Raw genomic sequence first — 16,880 nt, 5'->3', positions numbered from 1 at the left:
AAACTTTATCTTTGATTAACCTATTTGTGTGGAGGAAGTCAGCTTCTTTAATAACTACTTATATTTATCATAATGTAGAAGTACCTGATTGATTAAATGCCCACCTTATTTCTGCAATTAGACTGCTCTCTGTCAGTTACCTGCAATTTTAGCCTTATGTACATTTTTGTAATTGTAAACATTTATCTTTTCATTTCTATTTCATTTGATCCATAGTAATAATTCTTTTTGAGCTGTTTTTACTTTTTGATTTCCTTTTTATTACCTTACACTTTTTATTGTCCTAATCACTACCAACTTTGCATTACCTCAATTAGCATAACTCTTTTATAGTGGCATCTCTTTGGTGGTTCTAGTGGCTGTACTATCACTAAACTGCTGTGTTTTTATTCTTTATTCCTGTGTGTATCTATACCTTGAAATATATTTTGTTATATAATATCTTATATTCATATTATCCTATATTGTATTACCCTTACTATATTACACCTTATGTATTATCCTATATCATACCCATACTGTACTGTTTTTATACTTTCACATTTGCTACTCTTTTTTTTTTACTTTCTTTGTTTCAATGCTTTTGATGTTTTATGCAAAGCTCTACAATTGCCTCGTTGCTGAGATGTGCTATATTAATAAACTCTACCTTTAACAGACTCTTGCCTGAACTGACAGTTTACGCCAATTCATTAAAGTTTTGTTTTCTAAATACGAAAGTTGTAAATTAATTTCAAAAAGCATCAGTAATGAACTAGCATAAGTTAGTGAAAAGATCACAAAATAAACTAATACAAATGACATGAGCTGTGGCCCAAATCCAGACTAAATAACAATTCTAAGCAGTTTTTGAGCATTTAATGTATTCATAAAGGAAAAATGTCAAATTCAATTATGTTCAAAAATAGGTTGTGTGTGCTGTGTAGTTAAATTCACTGATTTTTATGTGTGTACTTAATGATCCTCATTCCCCTGACAATCCAAAAAGCTGCTCAAAACCCTTTTTTGTTTTTGTAAAACATCTCCAGAAATCTCAGAAAACAAAATATAAATGTTGAATTCCTAGGGAAACATTTTGAATTTATTTGTACAACAGACATATTGCGCTTTTACGGTTTTTTATTTAACAGTACTAAAAAGTAAAACTATGAAGATCTCTTCTATACCAACTACAAAAAAACTGTATTCTGCTTATGTTAGCATGGAGTATGGTCAAGACACGGAGTTAAAGTTGGGACACTCAACTGAATAAATAAGTCACATAATGTCGTCATGCGAGAGAAGTAGAAAAATGGGACCTTGAAGATTTAATGTGTTCTTGTTGGAACATCCGCATCCAAAATTCGTTTTTTATTAAGTCAAAATTTTACCATCAAAAAACTGCATCAGATACTGCTCACTTTTCACAAGAGGTGATTTTTACGAACAGAAATCATTTTCATAAAATAACTTTTGACGGCTGACATCAATGGGTTTACTGACATGTTTGTTTGACAATATTCTTCAACTCCAGGTACAAGTAAGAGACATTAAGAGACCACAAAAATCCCTGTAACATAGTGAGAATTTCCATAACTAACAGACTGTGTTTTTAGTAAATGATGTTAATTTGCTGTAATCTATTTTAATAGCAGTATTTCAGAAGTGGGGATAATCTGTTCCTTTGCAGATGTTTAGAAACTCACTGTATTTATTAAAGGTACATCTGTATTAACAGTAGTTAAAGGTAAAAATCTAATTCGATCTAGTCGATCCTGTCAGATTTTGTTTTTTTCAGTGAAGTAACACAGATTCAGTGCCTGGAGTGAAGAGAGGTAGTCTGGCACAAACAAACATCTCAGGATTAAAAGAAGAGATAAAGATCACAGATTCTTTTTCACAGGCATGAAGTTGAAGAATTGGCTTTGGTTTAGTCAGCACAAGTCAAGAGTAGTCATCCTAATCACATACTGACCTGCTAATTACATCAGTGTTGGCAATCACTATCAGAAAAAAGAAGGCCGTCCACGAGGACTCTGGGAATGCTTAAAATGACAAAGAGTATGAAAAAAAAGAACACAAGGGTCTGCGCTAACTACATTAAGACATTTTACTAAATCGCCCTTTAAGTGCACAAACACATCATTCATTTACAGGGTCAGAGAGCCAATTAAAAAAATAATTTAAAATGCAAACGTCTCGTAACTTTACATTTACACTGCAGTGTTGTGTACCTTATCTGAATCAACTGTGCTCTTCACCCAATTCAGACTCATTCAGATAACGCACTCAAATACTCTGTAATATACAAACCAGTGAGCGCTTCACGTAAAAAAATAAATGTTTGAGCCATGAGCTCCGTGTCTTTGCCTGACTTAACTTTCTCCTTAAGACGAACCAATGAATGTCCACATACTATAAAGGAAAAAAAAAAAGGAACTTTGGATATGCTTTTGTTCAGAATCAAACTATTCAATCGTCTTCTCTCTTTTCAAGTATCGTACATTGTAATGGATTCTGTCTCCTCGCTGCTACATTCCCTCTCTGGGTCATGTAGTCATCCAGGCAGCATTAACTCAAAAAAGCCGGTGTGCTCTTTCTAACTCCTCTGCAAACACAATGTTTTTCGGGCCAGCACACCCCACATGAGGAGGGGAAGGAAGCAGAGGGCATGGTGTCGGCCTGGTTTTCGGGGTTGTTGGGCTTTAGAACAGAGCAATGTTAGCAGATTAACCATAGCAGCGACCGCAACAACGGCCGAAGTCCTCTGAAAGCGGTGCCGGACGCATGTAGCAGGTTACTTCTTCCTGTTGTGTTGCCTCCGCGCCTGCAGCCTCTGGCGAGCTCCAGATGGCTTTGATCCGGCTCCGATAGAGAAGGAGGGAGTCGCTGGAGACCCTGTGGATAAAAACAAACATGTCATTTCTAACAATCGAAATGCACATTTCTTTCCACTTCTAACATTTTCACATTAATATCAGTTTATATTTGACTTCTTTAACTAGGGCTGCACCTGAGTTTTCCAAGAGATTCACGCTAAACAGGCTCTGTATTTTATTTAGTTAAGGGTCAGATATAACCTAAAAACAGTGAATGGTCTATTCTTACAAACACAGTCATAAACTTTGGGCTGCATGGCTCCTGACACCAAATTTGTGATTGCTGAATGACATAACAGTTGATGCAAACCAAACACATCCAGCTGCTGCTGCTTCACATCTCCAGAGGCTAACCGGCAGGAATTTTTCAATGTTAAGAAGTTAAAAGGAAATTTTCCACCAATTTAGCGAAACTTTGTTAGCGGTGTTATTCTTCAAAAAACATTGGACCACATGAAAAGATGTACTTCGAGCTTTTGGTCCGTTGATCAGTTTTTAATATGTCAGGAATGAATATAACAAGTAGTCAACTTCTACTATTCATCAACTCCCTTTACCTTGCTGTGTGATTACTGTGGAAAAATACTTTCTGGGTTACTGTGCAGTTGTGGTTGCTCAGGGCTCAGCTGGGTTCAAGAATTGCAACTATCAAAAAGAAAAAAGCATTAATGACTTACCAAAAGGAACAGCATTGAAACCTTGGACTGGAGTTCCAGGGCTTCCAAAGGAAATTGGACCTGCAGCAGCAGCAGCACTCTGGCCAAAGGATGGGGTAGACGTCCCTGCACAGAAAGCAGTACACAAGTTGAATAAACCAAAAATAACAGAATAAACCATTAAATTCTACTGGGACAGAAACAAATGTAGACTAATCCTAGACAAAATATCTGTAAAAACCAAGAGTGTGGTAGTGGAATACACACACCGAGCCAGAGACACTGAAACATGAGTTAGCAGACCTGTGCCTATGAAGCATTGAGGATAAGGCTCAATTTCCAATTATCCTTATTCACTTTTTTACATTTCTTTATGAAGTACAAGTGAGTTTTGAATTAAATGTTGTTATCTTTCATATAATTCCAATAATCTCATTTAGTCAAAAGAATAACGTGTTGTCTACTTTTTGCGGTTGACTTTTTCAAATTTAAAAAAGGTGTTTTCTCTCATTTATCTTTCTCTGCTTTTTTTGTTCGGTCAAACAGTGAACCCCATCAAAACCAGTTGGCTGAATTGCCACTTATGTTTCATATGGATATCAAATGGACAAAAAATGTGAGTGAATGGTTTGACACATAGTGTACCGGAGTGGGAGACTGAAAATGGTGCCATCTTTTCTATCTTTAGACCACTGTAAATCAGTTCTTAAGCAAACAGAACCAAAAATCTAAATTAGACCACGGGAGAGATTCCATGCGCAATTATTAATCAAATATTAAAAAAACGTACCAAAAGCAGGTTTGTCAGTAGCAGCAGCCCCAAAGTTGAAGCTTCCCATCTGCGGTGCAGGATTATTGGAGACTGGGGTTCCAAACTGGGGGCATGGCATACCAGAACCGAAGTTAAATCCACTGGATGGATGCTGAGCAGGACCGGAGGGAGCCTGCTGAGGAGCAGCACTGCCAAATGTGAAGGTTGCTGAGGAGGCGCTCTGAGTCTGGGTTGCTGCACCAAAGCTCGGTGCGGCCGAGGGTGCAGCTGAGGGAGCAGTGGTGCTTCCAAAACCAAAACCAGTGGAGCTGGCTCCGAATGCTGGTTTAGCTGGGGTCCCAAAGCTGGTTGCTGTGGTGACGGCAGTTGACCCAAAGGGGAAGGGAGGAGGGGCGGTGTTAGAAGCAGCTGTGGATGAGGCTGCTCCGCCACCGCCAAAGCTGAATGGTTTTGTGGTTGCTGCTGAGGATCCGAATGTTGACTGCGCTGCTGGTGCCGCCGAAGATCCGAAGTTAGTCTGCGCAGCCGCTGGCGCCATGGATCCAAAGTTAGTCTGCGCAGCCGATGGCGCCATGGAGCCGAAGGTAGACTGCGCAGCCGATGGCGCCATGGAGCCGAAGGTAGTCTGCGCAGCCGATGGAGCCAAGGATCCGAAGGTAGTCTGCGCAGCCGATGGCGCAGAGGATCCAAAGGTAGTCTGCGCAGCCGATGGCGCCAAGGATCCAAAGGTAGACGGCGCAGGCGATGCTACCGAGGATCCGAAGGTAGACGGCGCAGGCGATGCTACCGAGGATCCGAAGGTAGACGGCGCAGGCGATGCTACCGAGGCTCCGAAGGTAGACAGCGCTCCTGGTGCCGCTGAGGAGCCAAAGGTTGCCTGGGTTGCCGGTGCTTGAAACGACGACTTTCCAAAGGAGAAGTTGGACTGGGTGGTGGGGGCAGCAGTGGTGGAGGCTGTGTTTGCCATGGCGAAACCTCCAAATGAAGCAGTGGTAGTGTTCTGGCTGGGTGCTGCCTGCTGGCCAAAGGCAAATGCCTTCTGGTTTGCTGCTTGAGGGTCAGGCTGCGTGGCACCAAAAGCGAAGGCGCCGTTGCTGGAGGTTGTGGTAGCAGCAGCAGCGGGGGCGGCTGCAGTCGTGGTGGTGGTAGCAGATCCAAACTGAAATGTGCTCCCTGTGTTAGGGGCCTGCGCTGAGGCTGAGCTGGTACTGGTTGTTGATGGTGCTGACCAGCTTCCAAAGAGGGATTTCACAGCTGGCTGGGCTCCAGGCTGTGTGGTGGTGATGGAGCCCGTGGAGGCTGCGACATTGGTCAAGCCAGGGAAACCAGATGGGGTAACCATGGTGCTGGTTGTAGAGCCACCAAACATTGAGGATGTACTACTTAAAGAAACTGTAGAAGCTGGGTTTGTGGTTGTGTAGGGTGGAGGCTGTCCAAAGCCAGCACCTGTCGTGGCAGCTCCAAAGATGGGCTTGAAATTTTGGGCAGGGGGTTTGCTCTCAGTGGCCGATGTAACTGCGGAGGTGGGCGTGGGCGTGGTGGTGACGGAAAAAATGGGCTTGAACCCTGAAGCCAGCAGAGGGTTGGTATTACCGACTGACGCTGAGCTGCTGGCTGGAGCAGTCGCAGTAGCGGTGATCGGGTAAGTAGATGAAGAAGCAGCGGGGGTGCCGATCTGACTTGCCAATCCAAACAGGCCTGTTCCTGTAACAGGTGGAGCGCTGATGGGAGCCTTGGAGACCTGACCCAGCACCTGAGTAAAGGCAGAGGGCTGCTCCATACCTGCAGAGGAGGAATGAGACTGGGAGGCAGGAGGGAGCTGTGGGGTAACCACTGTAGACGAAACCTTCAGGGTCAAGCCACTGGATTGTACTGGTGTGGTCGATGCAGACACTAAAAACACAAAAGAAACAAACATGTCAGAATCAAACTGATAAACGGTACATATTATGTATGGGACAAAGTTTGTTTTATACTTTGGTGTTTGGGATGTTTAACCTGCTTATGTATAATATAAATAAATAAAAGAAAACTACTTGTCTGTAGTTTGGAGCTTTATCTTATTGTTAGAAACACAACATGAGTTAACACTTTCTAATGCTGGATTACAAATGGCAATAAAGTCACATCTCCTACAAGGTGACTGTGATGATTGGTGCTTGTACCTGTAGCTGTGTTGGCAGTAGCCGGGGAGCTAGAAGGAATACTGATCTTCATCTTCAGAGCCTCCAGCAGTGGGTTAGAGGTCGCAGGAGCCTTGGTGACGCTGCTGCCTGGGCTGGGATCCAGGTTGATGACTGGGATGGCAGAGCTGGAGGCCATGGGCAGAGGCGTTGCTAGAAGGCTGCTCAGGGTGGTGGTGGTGGTTGAGCTGGTAGAGAAGGCGGGCTGGGTGGTAACGGTGGCTGGGGGAGAGGCAGACTTCTCTGGCTCTGGAGCTGAACAAGGACAAAAAAAGTCTTGTCAAACCTAATGTTCCTGACACACCAGCAAAAATAAAATCACTTTAATATCATCTATAAACAAGCAAAAGTGAAGAGCTGCTTTACTATTAGGAAAAATGTGGCTGTTTCTACTCACCGGGCGTCTCCAGGACTTTCTGGATCTTGTTGAGGGCAGCCTTCTTCTCTTCATCTAGGTCTTTCACAGTGATAGTGTAGCCCAGCTCTGGAGGTGGGGGCTGCAAATCAGCAAGCACCGGGAGTTAAGTAGACAAATCTAGGTCACTGTAACACAGGACTATATAAACAAGGGATTTTGTTTGGGGGTGAAGTCTGACAATGTAACACTCCTTACCAGAGAGATTTGATCATCCCGGTGGCTGGACACCAGCTGGATCTTCCGTTTTCTCTTCCCACCACTACCAGTAGAGTCTGTTGAGGTAGTGACTGGGACCTTGGGGACTGGAGTCAGTTTGGCTGCAACATGGTGAAAAAAAAAAGTATGAATGAAACTAAATCCAACTGAAAGACATAACATAGTGTCTACTTTTATACAACTAACTCAGAGTTTTTGGTAGGGATGCACTGACCCAATATGGTGGATTAGCATCTGCACCAACACTGACCCCGTTAAGTGGATCAAGTATCGCCTAGGCATAAAGTAGTCAACTGTAGTGTTGTCATTATCCTGGAACGTACAACTTTATATTTAATAATCCGAAAAAATATCAATATTCCATACCACTTTCAGTACCATGGATGAAAATTGAGAGCATAGAATTTATGGATTTTTATTAAAAAGATAAATATAAAGTTGTGTTTCCCGCAGGATTTTGTGACAGTAGAAGTTGGATATTCTCCCAGAAGCCAATATGCCCTTTGAGAGCAGAAATAAGAGGCTACGTCTATGAAGAACTTTGTGCTCTTGTAAACAATTGTTTTGCTCTGAAAACAATGTATTCATAAAACACACAACGACAACCCAGACAACCTAACTAGAGTCTCCCCACTATCAGTGCACTCGTAGCTTTTGGTACCATGTTGAACTTGCAGGAGATTGCCGACTTAAGATGCTTGACGTGCATCGTAACTAGAAGCCAAGTTTCCACGCATTATTCTGGCTCACAAATTGTCAATGGCTTAACACGGGGATACCGCTGTTAATCAGGTTAAGAGTGTCACACTGGTTAGCTCCATGTTGGAAAACGTGCTGCAAAAATGGGTCGAGAAGGGATATATGTATCTGACAATTCAAATAAATTAGCCTCAAATTGCAACTGGGCAAAGTAATTTCATGCAGCTTTAACTATTAATTAAAATGTTCTATCAATAGTATCAACAGTCCTGCATAATCTGCTGCAGAGCTGCACTTATAAGCCCGAGGAAGTCATTTGTTTACTATGCAAGACAGCCATAGGAGATGAATGGGACTTACAAGTAACAGGTGCCTTGTCTGAGGCTGTGTGGTCTGACCTCACGGAGGATGCTGAGCTCGGAGACAGCCCGTCGTCCTCTCTGGAAATGAAACCACAAGTTAAAAACTGTGATATTAGATTAAATGTGGATGACTAGCAGGAAGTCAGCAGATACATACCTGGGTCTTTTGGAGGCTCCCTCTGGAGTCTGCGAGCGAGATGATCCGGGGCTGGACAGAGTGGAGCTGGGTGCTGACCGCTTCTTCCACTGTGATTGTAAACATGGAATAAAGCTTAACAACTCCACTGTATCTGTGCAGGGCCATGTGTAGTGTAATGCAGTATATAGTTGTTACCTGGCCGAGGCCTCGTGAAGAACTGTAGGAGCTCTGGATAGGGTTCCTCTTTGTGCCTGGGGTTCCTCTTGGGGAATTGATCCCAGTGCCGGAGCTGATGGAGGACGTGCGAGACCTCTTCATGATGGAGTCTTCCGCCAGTGAGGTTATCCCTCTTTTCAGGTTTCCTGGCCTGAAGGAAGGAGAGGAAAGCATTTCCACCTACATTTAGACAGCCCCACTATACTTCCTACAGTGCCTCACAGCGTCAAATACACAGTCAGTAAAACTGCCGTCACTTCAGAAAGTTAAACTCACTTAGGGACCAGCTGTGATGGCGTTCCGTTGGGCAGAAGAGGCTCAAAAGCAGAGTGGGCACTTCCTCCGCTGTCATTACGCCTAGGGAAATGAGAATGGATTACGAACACGCATAACACTGAATGTATGAACCGGGTCGTAAAAGCACTTTGGAATATATTGATCAAATGTTCTTTACCATTAATGTTGCCTAAAGCTTAATTTACACATGACAGTAGCACTTACAGAGAGAGACAGCATGGTGTGTGTAAAGCATTTAGCTGGATATGTTTTCATTATCCTCGCAGTTGGTAAGATTAAAAACCTCTTTATCAGTTGTACTAGATGTATCTGATAAGAATCTCCTACACAGCTTTAAATTTGCTCTTTCACAGAGTTTCATAGTTTATAACACTGATTTTAATTTCTCTGTGTGTAAAAAATGATAATACATTTATAGAGATGTGTTAGAATGTTTTACAAGATGCACATTTATCTCTCTCTCTCTTTCTGTGTGCATGTTAAACCATGTGCTCCTGCAGCTTTACGATTATCTGCCGCAATTCAATTCAGCCTTTTGCCGTGTGGAAAACTATTTAGAAATTGCCGTCAGATAAAGGGTGCATGTCAGAAAGATACACCGTATGCAAGGTGAGGGTCATGATACAAACCCAGACAGCCGAAGGCATACGCAGGCTACTTTTCTGTAGCCTTGCTAACCAGACTGATTTCACTTATACTGCAAGAAGGAAATCAGTTTGATAACATAAGAGTCTTCTTTTGAATTCGTACCTTCGTTTGCTTTTCTGCTCAGTTGCAAAGCTTTTGTCCTCATCCTCCACTTCTCTCTTGCGGCTTTCCTTCAACACCTTGAGAACACTTTCTCTGGAGCAGGGGTCCACAGGGGCCTTGGGGAGCCCTGCACAACTCAGATGGTCGAAGCTACTAAACAATACAATAGACAAAAAAAGTTCTGGTCAGTGTTTGCTTTCAAACAGCAACGCCACAGCACCACAACCAACAAATCAGGTACTTATAACAAAATATAAGAAACATCTATCAATAGAATGTACTCCAATAAAACACCACCACTATCTGTGACACCAACAGTCACCAGAGTTGTGACAAAGTGTCAGAAACACTTTACACAAATAGCTTAAAGGAAGGATATGGACACTAATAACACGTTCTGAAAGCATACTTTGAAAATGGTACGCAATAATGTGAAGTACATTTCTTAATTTCTAGATAATGGACAAAAATCATCAAAATACACTCGTATGATTGCAGACCAAGTGTCGACATGAATGTAGAGACCTGGGGGAGCCGAGATGGTCTGGCCGGGCGATCTTCACAGTAACGGGGCTGAGGACAGACGCAGAGTTTCGTGGGCTGAGGATGTTCTTCTTCCTAAAGCCATCCCAGTTCACAGGAGGTAGGACTCCCACTGATGAGACACCCTGCTGCTGCAGGGGATAGTGACGCTGGGGGGTGATGGTGAATCTGCCCATTGTGCCAGGTGGCTCCCTGAAGAAAAAAAGGGAAGAAACAGGGGTGAATGATATGCAATATACTACTGATTGTAAGTCGCTTTGGATAAAAGCGTCTGCTAAATGACTGTAATGTAATGTAAGAGTGCATTCTACATTTTCAAAAGACACTTTTGTGATGCCACTGGATCCAAGTTCCCATGCATTATTCTGGTGCACAAATTGGCAATATTACTATTACTACCAACATCCTTGGATAGAGACAGAGGGAGCTTCTCAACACATGTTTGACTTAAGTTAATAATTAACATTAAAATAAACCGCCAAGAAATTGAACCTTTATCTCCCGGATGGCACCGCCTCCCGACGGTAACGTGGATTGGTTGTGAACTTACCCAGCAAATGACAGCCTCCTGTTGGGGGTATACACAGCATGGTTGGGTCTGGACAGCCTCTCCCGCAGCTGCTCTCGTGGGTTTCTCCCCGCTCTCGGCCTCAGTGGGTCGGCTGCTGGACTCTCTGGTTTCCCGATGTAGCTCCCCATTAGGAAGTCCCGAGGGCTGAAAAGAAACGAGTCACTTGCCAATGTTTCCCTCCGATAAATCCCAGTTTCAGCGACCCTTTCTCTGAAGTTTCCCTCCTCGGTTTTGTTCCTGCCGCTCTTGGTTCTCCCCCGCGCGGGCACCGACACGCCGGTCGCCCCCCAGCCGCCAAACCAGCGCCGGATTCCGGATTGGAGAATCACGCCAGCCCGCGGCTTGAGGCCTAACCTGGCGGGAAGCGGTTCTCCGGTGAGAAAGTAACACACAAAACAACAAACTGCGATAGTTAAAGTCACAAAAAGAAAGGTGGGAATATAATAAAGAGCGAGAGTAAGTACGCCTAGGGCTAGGATAATAGCTAAATGTTTCTCTCTAGGTGACATGGCGGCAGCGCGCCGCCGGAGGACTCTCATATCCCATCATGCTACTCTTCTGACCTACTTCTTCTTCGTTGGTTTAGAGTGTGTCGACTGTTTGGTGCTGCAGCGCCGCTCACCGGGCTGGAGTTGAATCACACTGAAGAGGAATTAGTAAAAAATACACATGTTTAGATAAGATAAGATAAGATAATCCTTTATTAATTTGCAGGCTTACAGCAGCGTAGAGTAAAGTGCACACAAGAGACATAGTAGAAGAAGACAAGATAAAAAAAAAACTAAATAAAAACTAAATAAAAAAAACAAGTATTATAAATAAGCAATAAAAAAAAAAAAAAAAAAAAACAGTAGAAAAACAACAATAACTGAAATATTATATTTACAGACAGAAAAAAACTATTTTAACTATTTTAACTTTTTTTAACTATTATTAACTATTATTGCACAGTGTAATGTGTAATTATTAGATAAGATTAAGAATTTTATTAGTATTATTAGCGGGGATTATTTGCAGGCTTACAGCAGCATAGAGTAAAGTGCACACAAGAGACATAGTAGAAGAAGACAAGATAAAAATAAAAATGAAAATAAAAATAATAATAAAAACAAGTATTATAAATAAGCAATAAAAAAAGAAAAGAAAAAAAAGTAGAAAAACAACAATAACTGAAATATTATATTTACAGACAGAAAAAAACTATTTTAACTATTTTAACTTTTTTTAACTATTATTAACTATTATTGCACAGTGTAATGTGTAATGTATTGCACAGGTTTTTATTGTCATGTTATTATTGTCATGTGGTCTGCTGGGAGCAGAGTTGGTTGTGCAACCTGACAGCAGCAGGAAGGAAGGACCTGAAGGACCGGGGTGTGAAGCTGCTTCATCCCCGGTGTGTGAAGGAGAGGTACCGCAGGTACAATATTGTTTCAATATAAATGGTAATGAGAATAACAATTAATCATATTGTTGTCATTTTATATAATGTACAGTACCAGTCAAAAGTTTGGACACACCTTCTCATTCAACTACTTTGAAGAATCTAAAATATAAAACATATTCTGGTTTGTTGAGCATTTGTTTGTTTACCACATAATTCCATGTGTTCCTTCATAGTTTGGATGTCTTCAATATTATTCTACAATGTAGGAAAAAAATAAATAAATAAAGAGAAACCATTGAATGAGAAGGTGTGTCCAAACTTTTGACTGGTACTGTATATATGATATTTCAGTTATTGTGGATTCTTTACTGTTTTTACTGTTTTTTTTATTGCTCATTTGCTTATTTATAATACTTATTTTTGAAATCCTGTAAATTTCCCCGCTGCAGGACTAAAAAAGGATTATCTTAACTTATGATTTCTGAGTTAACAGGCAGATTTAATTGAAAACAATAGTCAAGAAAATAATCATATAACAAATAATAGTTTGTTGTGGGCCTTGCTATGAGCATCTGCTATTGTGCATTCACATAGAAAAAACATTGCTAACAATGGTATAGAGCTGTTGTGCAATTGACTGAACAAACATATCAAGTCAAGTAAAGTAGAACTTTATTGTCTTAAAGGATTTGTAATTTACTTGAGAATTTTAATTTTATGCTACTTTATACTTCTACTCCTCTACATTCATCAAACAGCTTTAGTTCTTTGCAAAAATGTATATGATCGAGCTGATCATCTTGTATAATGAGATCAATAATCATTAAATTAGATCAACCTTGACCAGCTACAATAATGCACTTCTAGTTACATGTTCATGCAATACAGTAATAATCATGCAATAATGAAACATGAATTAACAAAGCATTGATAGGGAAAATTCTGCTGATGGTACTTGTAAGACAACCACATTTCCATTTGCTGATTGAAGACGATCGAGTTGAACAACCCGTTGTAAAAAGGTCCAGAAAAAGACAGGATATAAATGGATCCTTGAGTTAAGATTATTTTTTCCACACTACTTTTTTTATTTGCCCAGAGATCATCACACACAATTGGTTTCAACAGGATGTTTATTTTCTATTGAACACAACATAACATATTTTATAATTTAACAATAAAAACACAGTGCAAACCTTATTATACACACAACAGCGCAACATAAATTATGGCTGCTCTGAGATTAATACTCATGAAGTATGATTGTTATCATTTATCAGGGAATATCCCTTGAAGTCACTCGTTATATGCTGTAAATGGGCAATCCTAAAGATTTAATGCCTTGTGATTTGGAATTTCTATCTGCATAAAAATAATGAAATTGTTCGCAGAGTGTAACAGTCTGGAGTCTTTTTGTTGATACATGAGCTACAAGTTTTCAGAATTGTTTGCATAGTTACATTTTTTGTTTGTATACAATGCCATAGACACTAAATTTGTTATACAGCAGATATATAAATATTGCAATACTTTCAACAGTAAGCCATAGGCTCAAACATTTACTTGACTTAATAGACATTCATCTAAATGAAAATCTGCAAGATTGCCACTTTAATGTACAGAAGCAAGTAACTATTATTTTAGGCAACATTTTCTAAAACACATCTTGTTTCTTTGCTGTCTCTTGCGCTGAGTTGAGACATTTGGACTTCAAAGGTTTTGTCAAATGCACTGTAGTCCACACGAAAAGCCCCTTTCTCCAAGGACATGCAGGACTCAAAGCGGTGGCCCCAGAGGACCTCGTCCTCGGTGTAGGATGTCCTCGCCTGGCATGTCATACCTGCAACACAACAAGCCTCAGAAGGTCAGCTAAAAGTCACTTGACCTGACAAATAAATTGCCTATGTCTGCTATTATGCATATACAGCTTTTTCATTCCCATTATGGCTTTCCATCCACAATTGGCCAACATTTTCAACCAATAAGTAGTATGATATGATGTAGAATGTTTTGTTTATGATATAAGATACCAGTTAATACCGCATACCCGTCAAGTTAGCTCCTGCTCACATTGGTTTACACGGTTCACGTAGGAAACATTGGAGTTGGCAACCACTTGCTCTCTGAAAGCCTCTAAACTGTTTCCAGCTTCTGAACCACTCAAATATGCCAAAGTACTTCCTCTTAGCAGCAATGTTAAGACGCCTTCTGTTGTTGTCAAGTTTCCCGGTGATTGCTCAGAATACAAAGTATACACAACAGAAGTTGAAATCTCTGTGCGCCACAGCTATTCCTCATTCCTGCATGAGATAAGGGACATTTCAGTTGTGCAGAGTCAATTAACCTCTTTACGCTGATGTAAATGCATTTTTTTTTTTACTGCTTGTGCTTGTCAGACAAATGACTGAGTATAAAATAGTAATTCAATTGAGGGTCTCATTGATAGAATAGCAGGAATTACCCTTAGGTACGGTTAGCAGCAAGTAAGGCAGAAACAAAGCTATGTCAAGCAGGTGTGTTGTGTGTTGATACTGAAACATCAGTGATCAGAGAGAGTGAGAGTAGATAGAACAGATCTGTATCCTGAAGTTCAAGCAAAAGGCCATGTTCTTTCCATCTAACCACATCTAACTCTTTGACATCTCTTCTTTCGGGACGGAAAATGCAACGTTTTGAAATGTACCTGCATTACGATGAACATGACCTCAGTTGGAGGGCAGCACAAGTCTTAAAAAACACTTCTTCAAACCTGATGCTTCCACGATGCCCTCCAGGATGACAATGATCTCAAAGGTCTCCCTCTTCAAACGCTCGGACCCCAACCCCCAGAAGGGGCTGTTTTTATTGATGACATGGGTGATGGTCTGGGGTTCCACCAGGAGCAACCTGTCCCCCCCGGTGTCGTAGCCCAGGTTGAGTTCCGACTGTTCCAGTGGGATGAACTCCCCCTCCGTGGTCTGCCTGGATTTGATCAGCTTGGCTCGGATTTTGGCATCCACCATGTGGCTCGCTCTCAGATCCCCGATGCGGAAGAGCATGCACAGCTTCTCGTCTCGCTCACATATGACGCAGTGCTTGCTGAAGATCAGCGTCTGGGCTCTCTGCTGTGGCCGGGAGATTTTGACGAACATGCAGCCCACCATCAGAGCATCGATGATGGAGCCAAGAATGGACTGGACCATCAGGAGCACCGTGCCCTCAGAGCAGTTGGCTGTCACCATCCTGGAGCCGTACCCGATAGTCCTCTGGCTCTCTAATGACAGCAGCAAAGCTGAAAGGAAACTGTCAACATTTTGGTAACATGCCTTCCATTGTGGGTCGTGAACATGTGCAATGTCGTCACGCAACCAGGCACCAAATAAATAGATTCCACCAAAGGCCACCCATGTGAGAATGTAGCACATAGTGAAGACGAGAAGGAACCAGCAGAACTTGAGGTCCACCAATGTGGTGAAAATATCCGAGATAAAGCGACTCTTGTCTGCAATAGGTCCCAGATTGACCCTGCACTTGCCATCCTTGGTGACGTAACGTTGGCGCAGATTGCTGTTGGTGACGTGCAGTGACTGATCATCACCCAGGAGCTTACAGCGCTTCCTGTGACTCTTTGCACCACGCAGCTTCTCCATTGCAGACACGGGAATATTGCTGCTGCCAGTGGAGCCTCTCGGTTGCCACCTGGAGCTGAAACGCTTGAGGCCTTTGCTGCGATGCGGACGCTGAGGCTTTGGCGTGTCCTCTACTGGTTTCACAGGAGCTGCTCCGATAGCTTGCGGTTGGGGTTGTGGCTCTTGCTCAGCCAAAGTCAGAGCATGAGCGGACTGGCTGCAGGAACTCAGGGAGGGTGAGGCCTTCTGGGAAGGTGGGAGTGATGAGCACTTAGTGTAGTTAAAGTTATGGATGAGAGAGGTTCTTTTAGAGGTCATCATGGCAGCAACAGTGGATTTAGCTGTAGCCTGAAAGGAAGGAAGACAATGCATAATTTACAAATTACAAAAGTTCAAAACCACTAAATAAATGATGAGTAGATTCATAAGTTTTGTCCTGTTGTCCTATTCTAAAGCATCCTCCAGAACGCAGCAAATAAATGTTTATGTGGTTACTGGTGATGTGGTCATAATTTGCCAGAAACTGGAGGACACCACCAGTGTAGCTTTTATGGATCCACAAATTCACTTGTTCTAGAGTCTGTGAGGCTGGAGCCATGATCTGATCTAAAGGTGGGGTCTGGTGCCATGATCATCTATGTCTTATATGATTTTCACAAAAAAGTTTAATTAACATATATAAAATTTAAAAAAATACACCTACCACTCTTTTGTAAGCTGTGTACTGGACCACAATGTGTGGTTTCCAAACTAGTTCAAAACCATCTTGTACATTAAACAGGTTTGAGGTGAGCACAAAGAAACGTTTTCCTCCTCAGCAGATGAATGTTAAAACAGCTTAAACATATTTCTGCATAGTAAAGCTCAAACATCCAAGTGATTTTTTTGATTGCAGTGGGACATCATATAACTATAGACAGCTGTACCCTGTTAGTGCAAGGAGTGTGACGGATGGATTCTGCCTGTGGTCGGGGCAGGTATGCCAGCAGATGTTTAGCAGTGAGAGTCTGTGCTGGAGGGATGGAGTTCCTGCGAGGCTCGATCCTGACGGGGCTCCTGCTGTGACTGATGCACTGAACGTTTTGTAGAGTCTCTCTGCTGCACATCACAGTGGGGAGCATTGCTTAGGTCATCCAGATGTTGATCGCTCTTCAGGTTTTGTGCCTGTTTGGGCAAAAATGTCAGTTTTTAACAGGTAACTAAAG

At 42.0% G+C, this 16,880-nt stretch overlaps 2 protein-coding genes across 3 annotated transcripts; both read right to left on the bottom strand.

The window, feature by feature from the left end:
• Window positions 1-1,082: 1,082 nt before the first annotated feature.
• Window positions 1,083-11,266, bottom strand: pom121 (POM121 transmembrane nucleoporin). Of its 2 annotated transcripts, none has more exons than XM_054626314.1 (13): window positions 10,660-11,266; window positions 10,092-10,301; window positions 9,567-9,719; window positions 8,796-8,876; window positions 8,499-8,670; window positions 8,322-8,410; window positions 8,163-8,242; window positions 7,083-7,204; window positions 6,867-6,966; window positions 6,452-6,724; window positions 4,305-6,179; window positions 3,536-3,640; window positions 1,083-2,877 (listed from the first exon to the last, which is right to left on the bottom strand). In XM_054626314.1, the coding sequence occupies exons 1-13, from the start codon at window positions 11,217-11,219 to the stop codon at window positions 2,777-2,779; spliced, it is 3,921 nt and encodes a 1,306-aa protein (XP_054482289.1). In that variant the 5' UTR covers window positions 11,220-11,266; the 3' UTR covers window positions 1,083-2,776. The 2 variants fall into 2 exon arrangements, with proteins under 2 accessions (XP_054482289.1, XP_054482291.1); XM_054626316.1 differs by having other exon boundaries at window positions 9,567-9,716.
• A 1,890-nt stretch (window positions 11,267-13,156) lies between these two features.
• On the bottom strand, window positions 13,157-16,796 carry LOC129113747 (G protein-activated inward rectifier potassium channel 3-like). The gene is made up of 3 exons (XM_054626213.1): window positions 16,602-16,796; window positions 14,817-16,023; window positions 13,157-13,907 (listed from the first exon to the last, which is right to left on the bottom strand). The coding sequence occupies exons 1-3, from the start codon at window positions 16,794-16,796 to the stop codon at window positions 13,708-13,710; spliced, it is 1,602 nt and encodes a 533-aa protein (XP_054482188.1). The 3' UTR covers window positions 13,157-13,707.
• Window positions 16,797-16,880: the final 84 nt, after the last annotated feature.

This window comes from Anoplopoma fimbria, chromosome 24 (genome assembly GCF_027596085.1).
Source record: "Anoplopoma fimbria isolate UVic2021 breed Golden Eagle Sablefish chromosome 24, Afim_UVic_2022, whole genome shotgun sequence".
NCBI lineage: Eukaryota > Metazoa > Chordata > Actinopteri > Perciformes > Anoplopomatidae > Anoplopoma > Anoplopoma fimbria.
The sequence above is the reverse complement of the archived record's forward strand: the minus strand, read 5'-3'. Positions and strand labels throughout refer to the sequence as shown.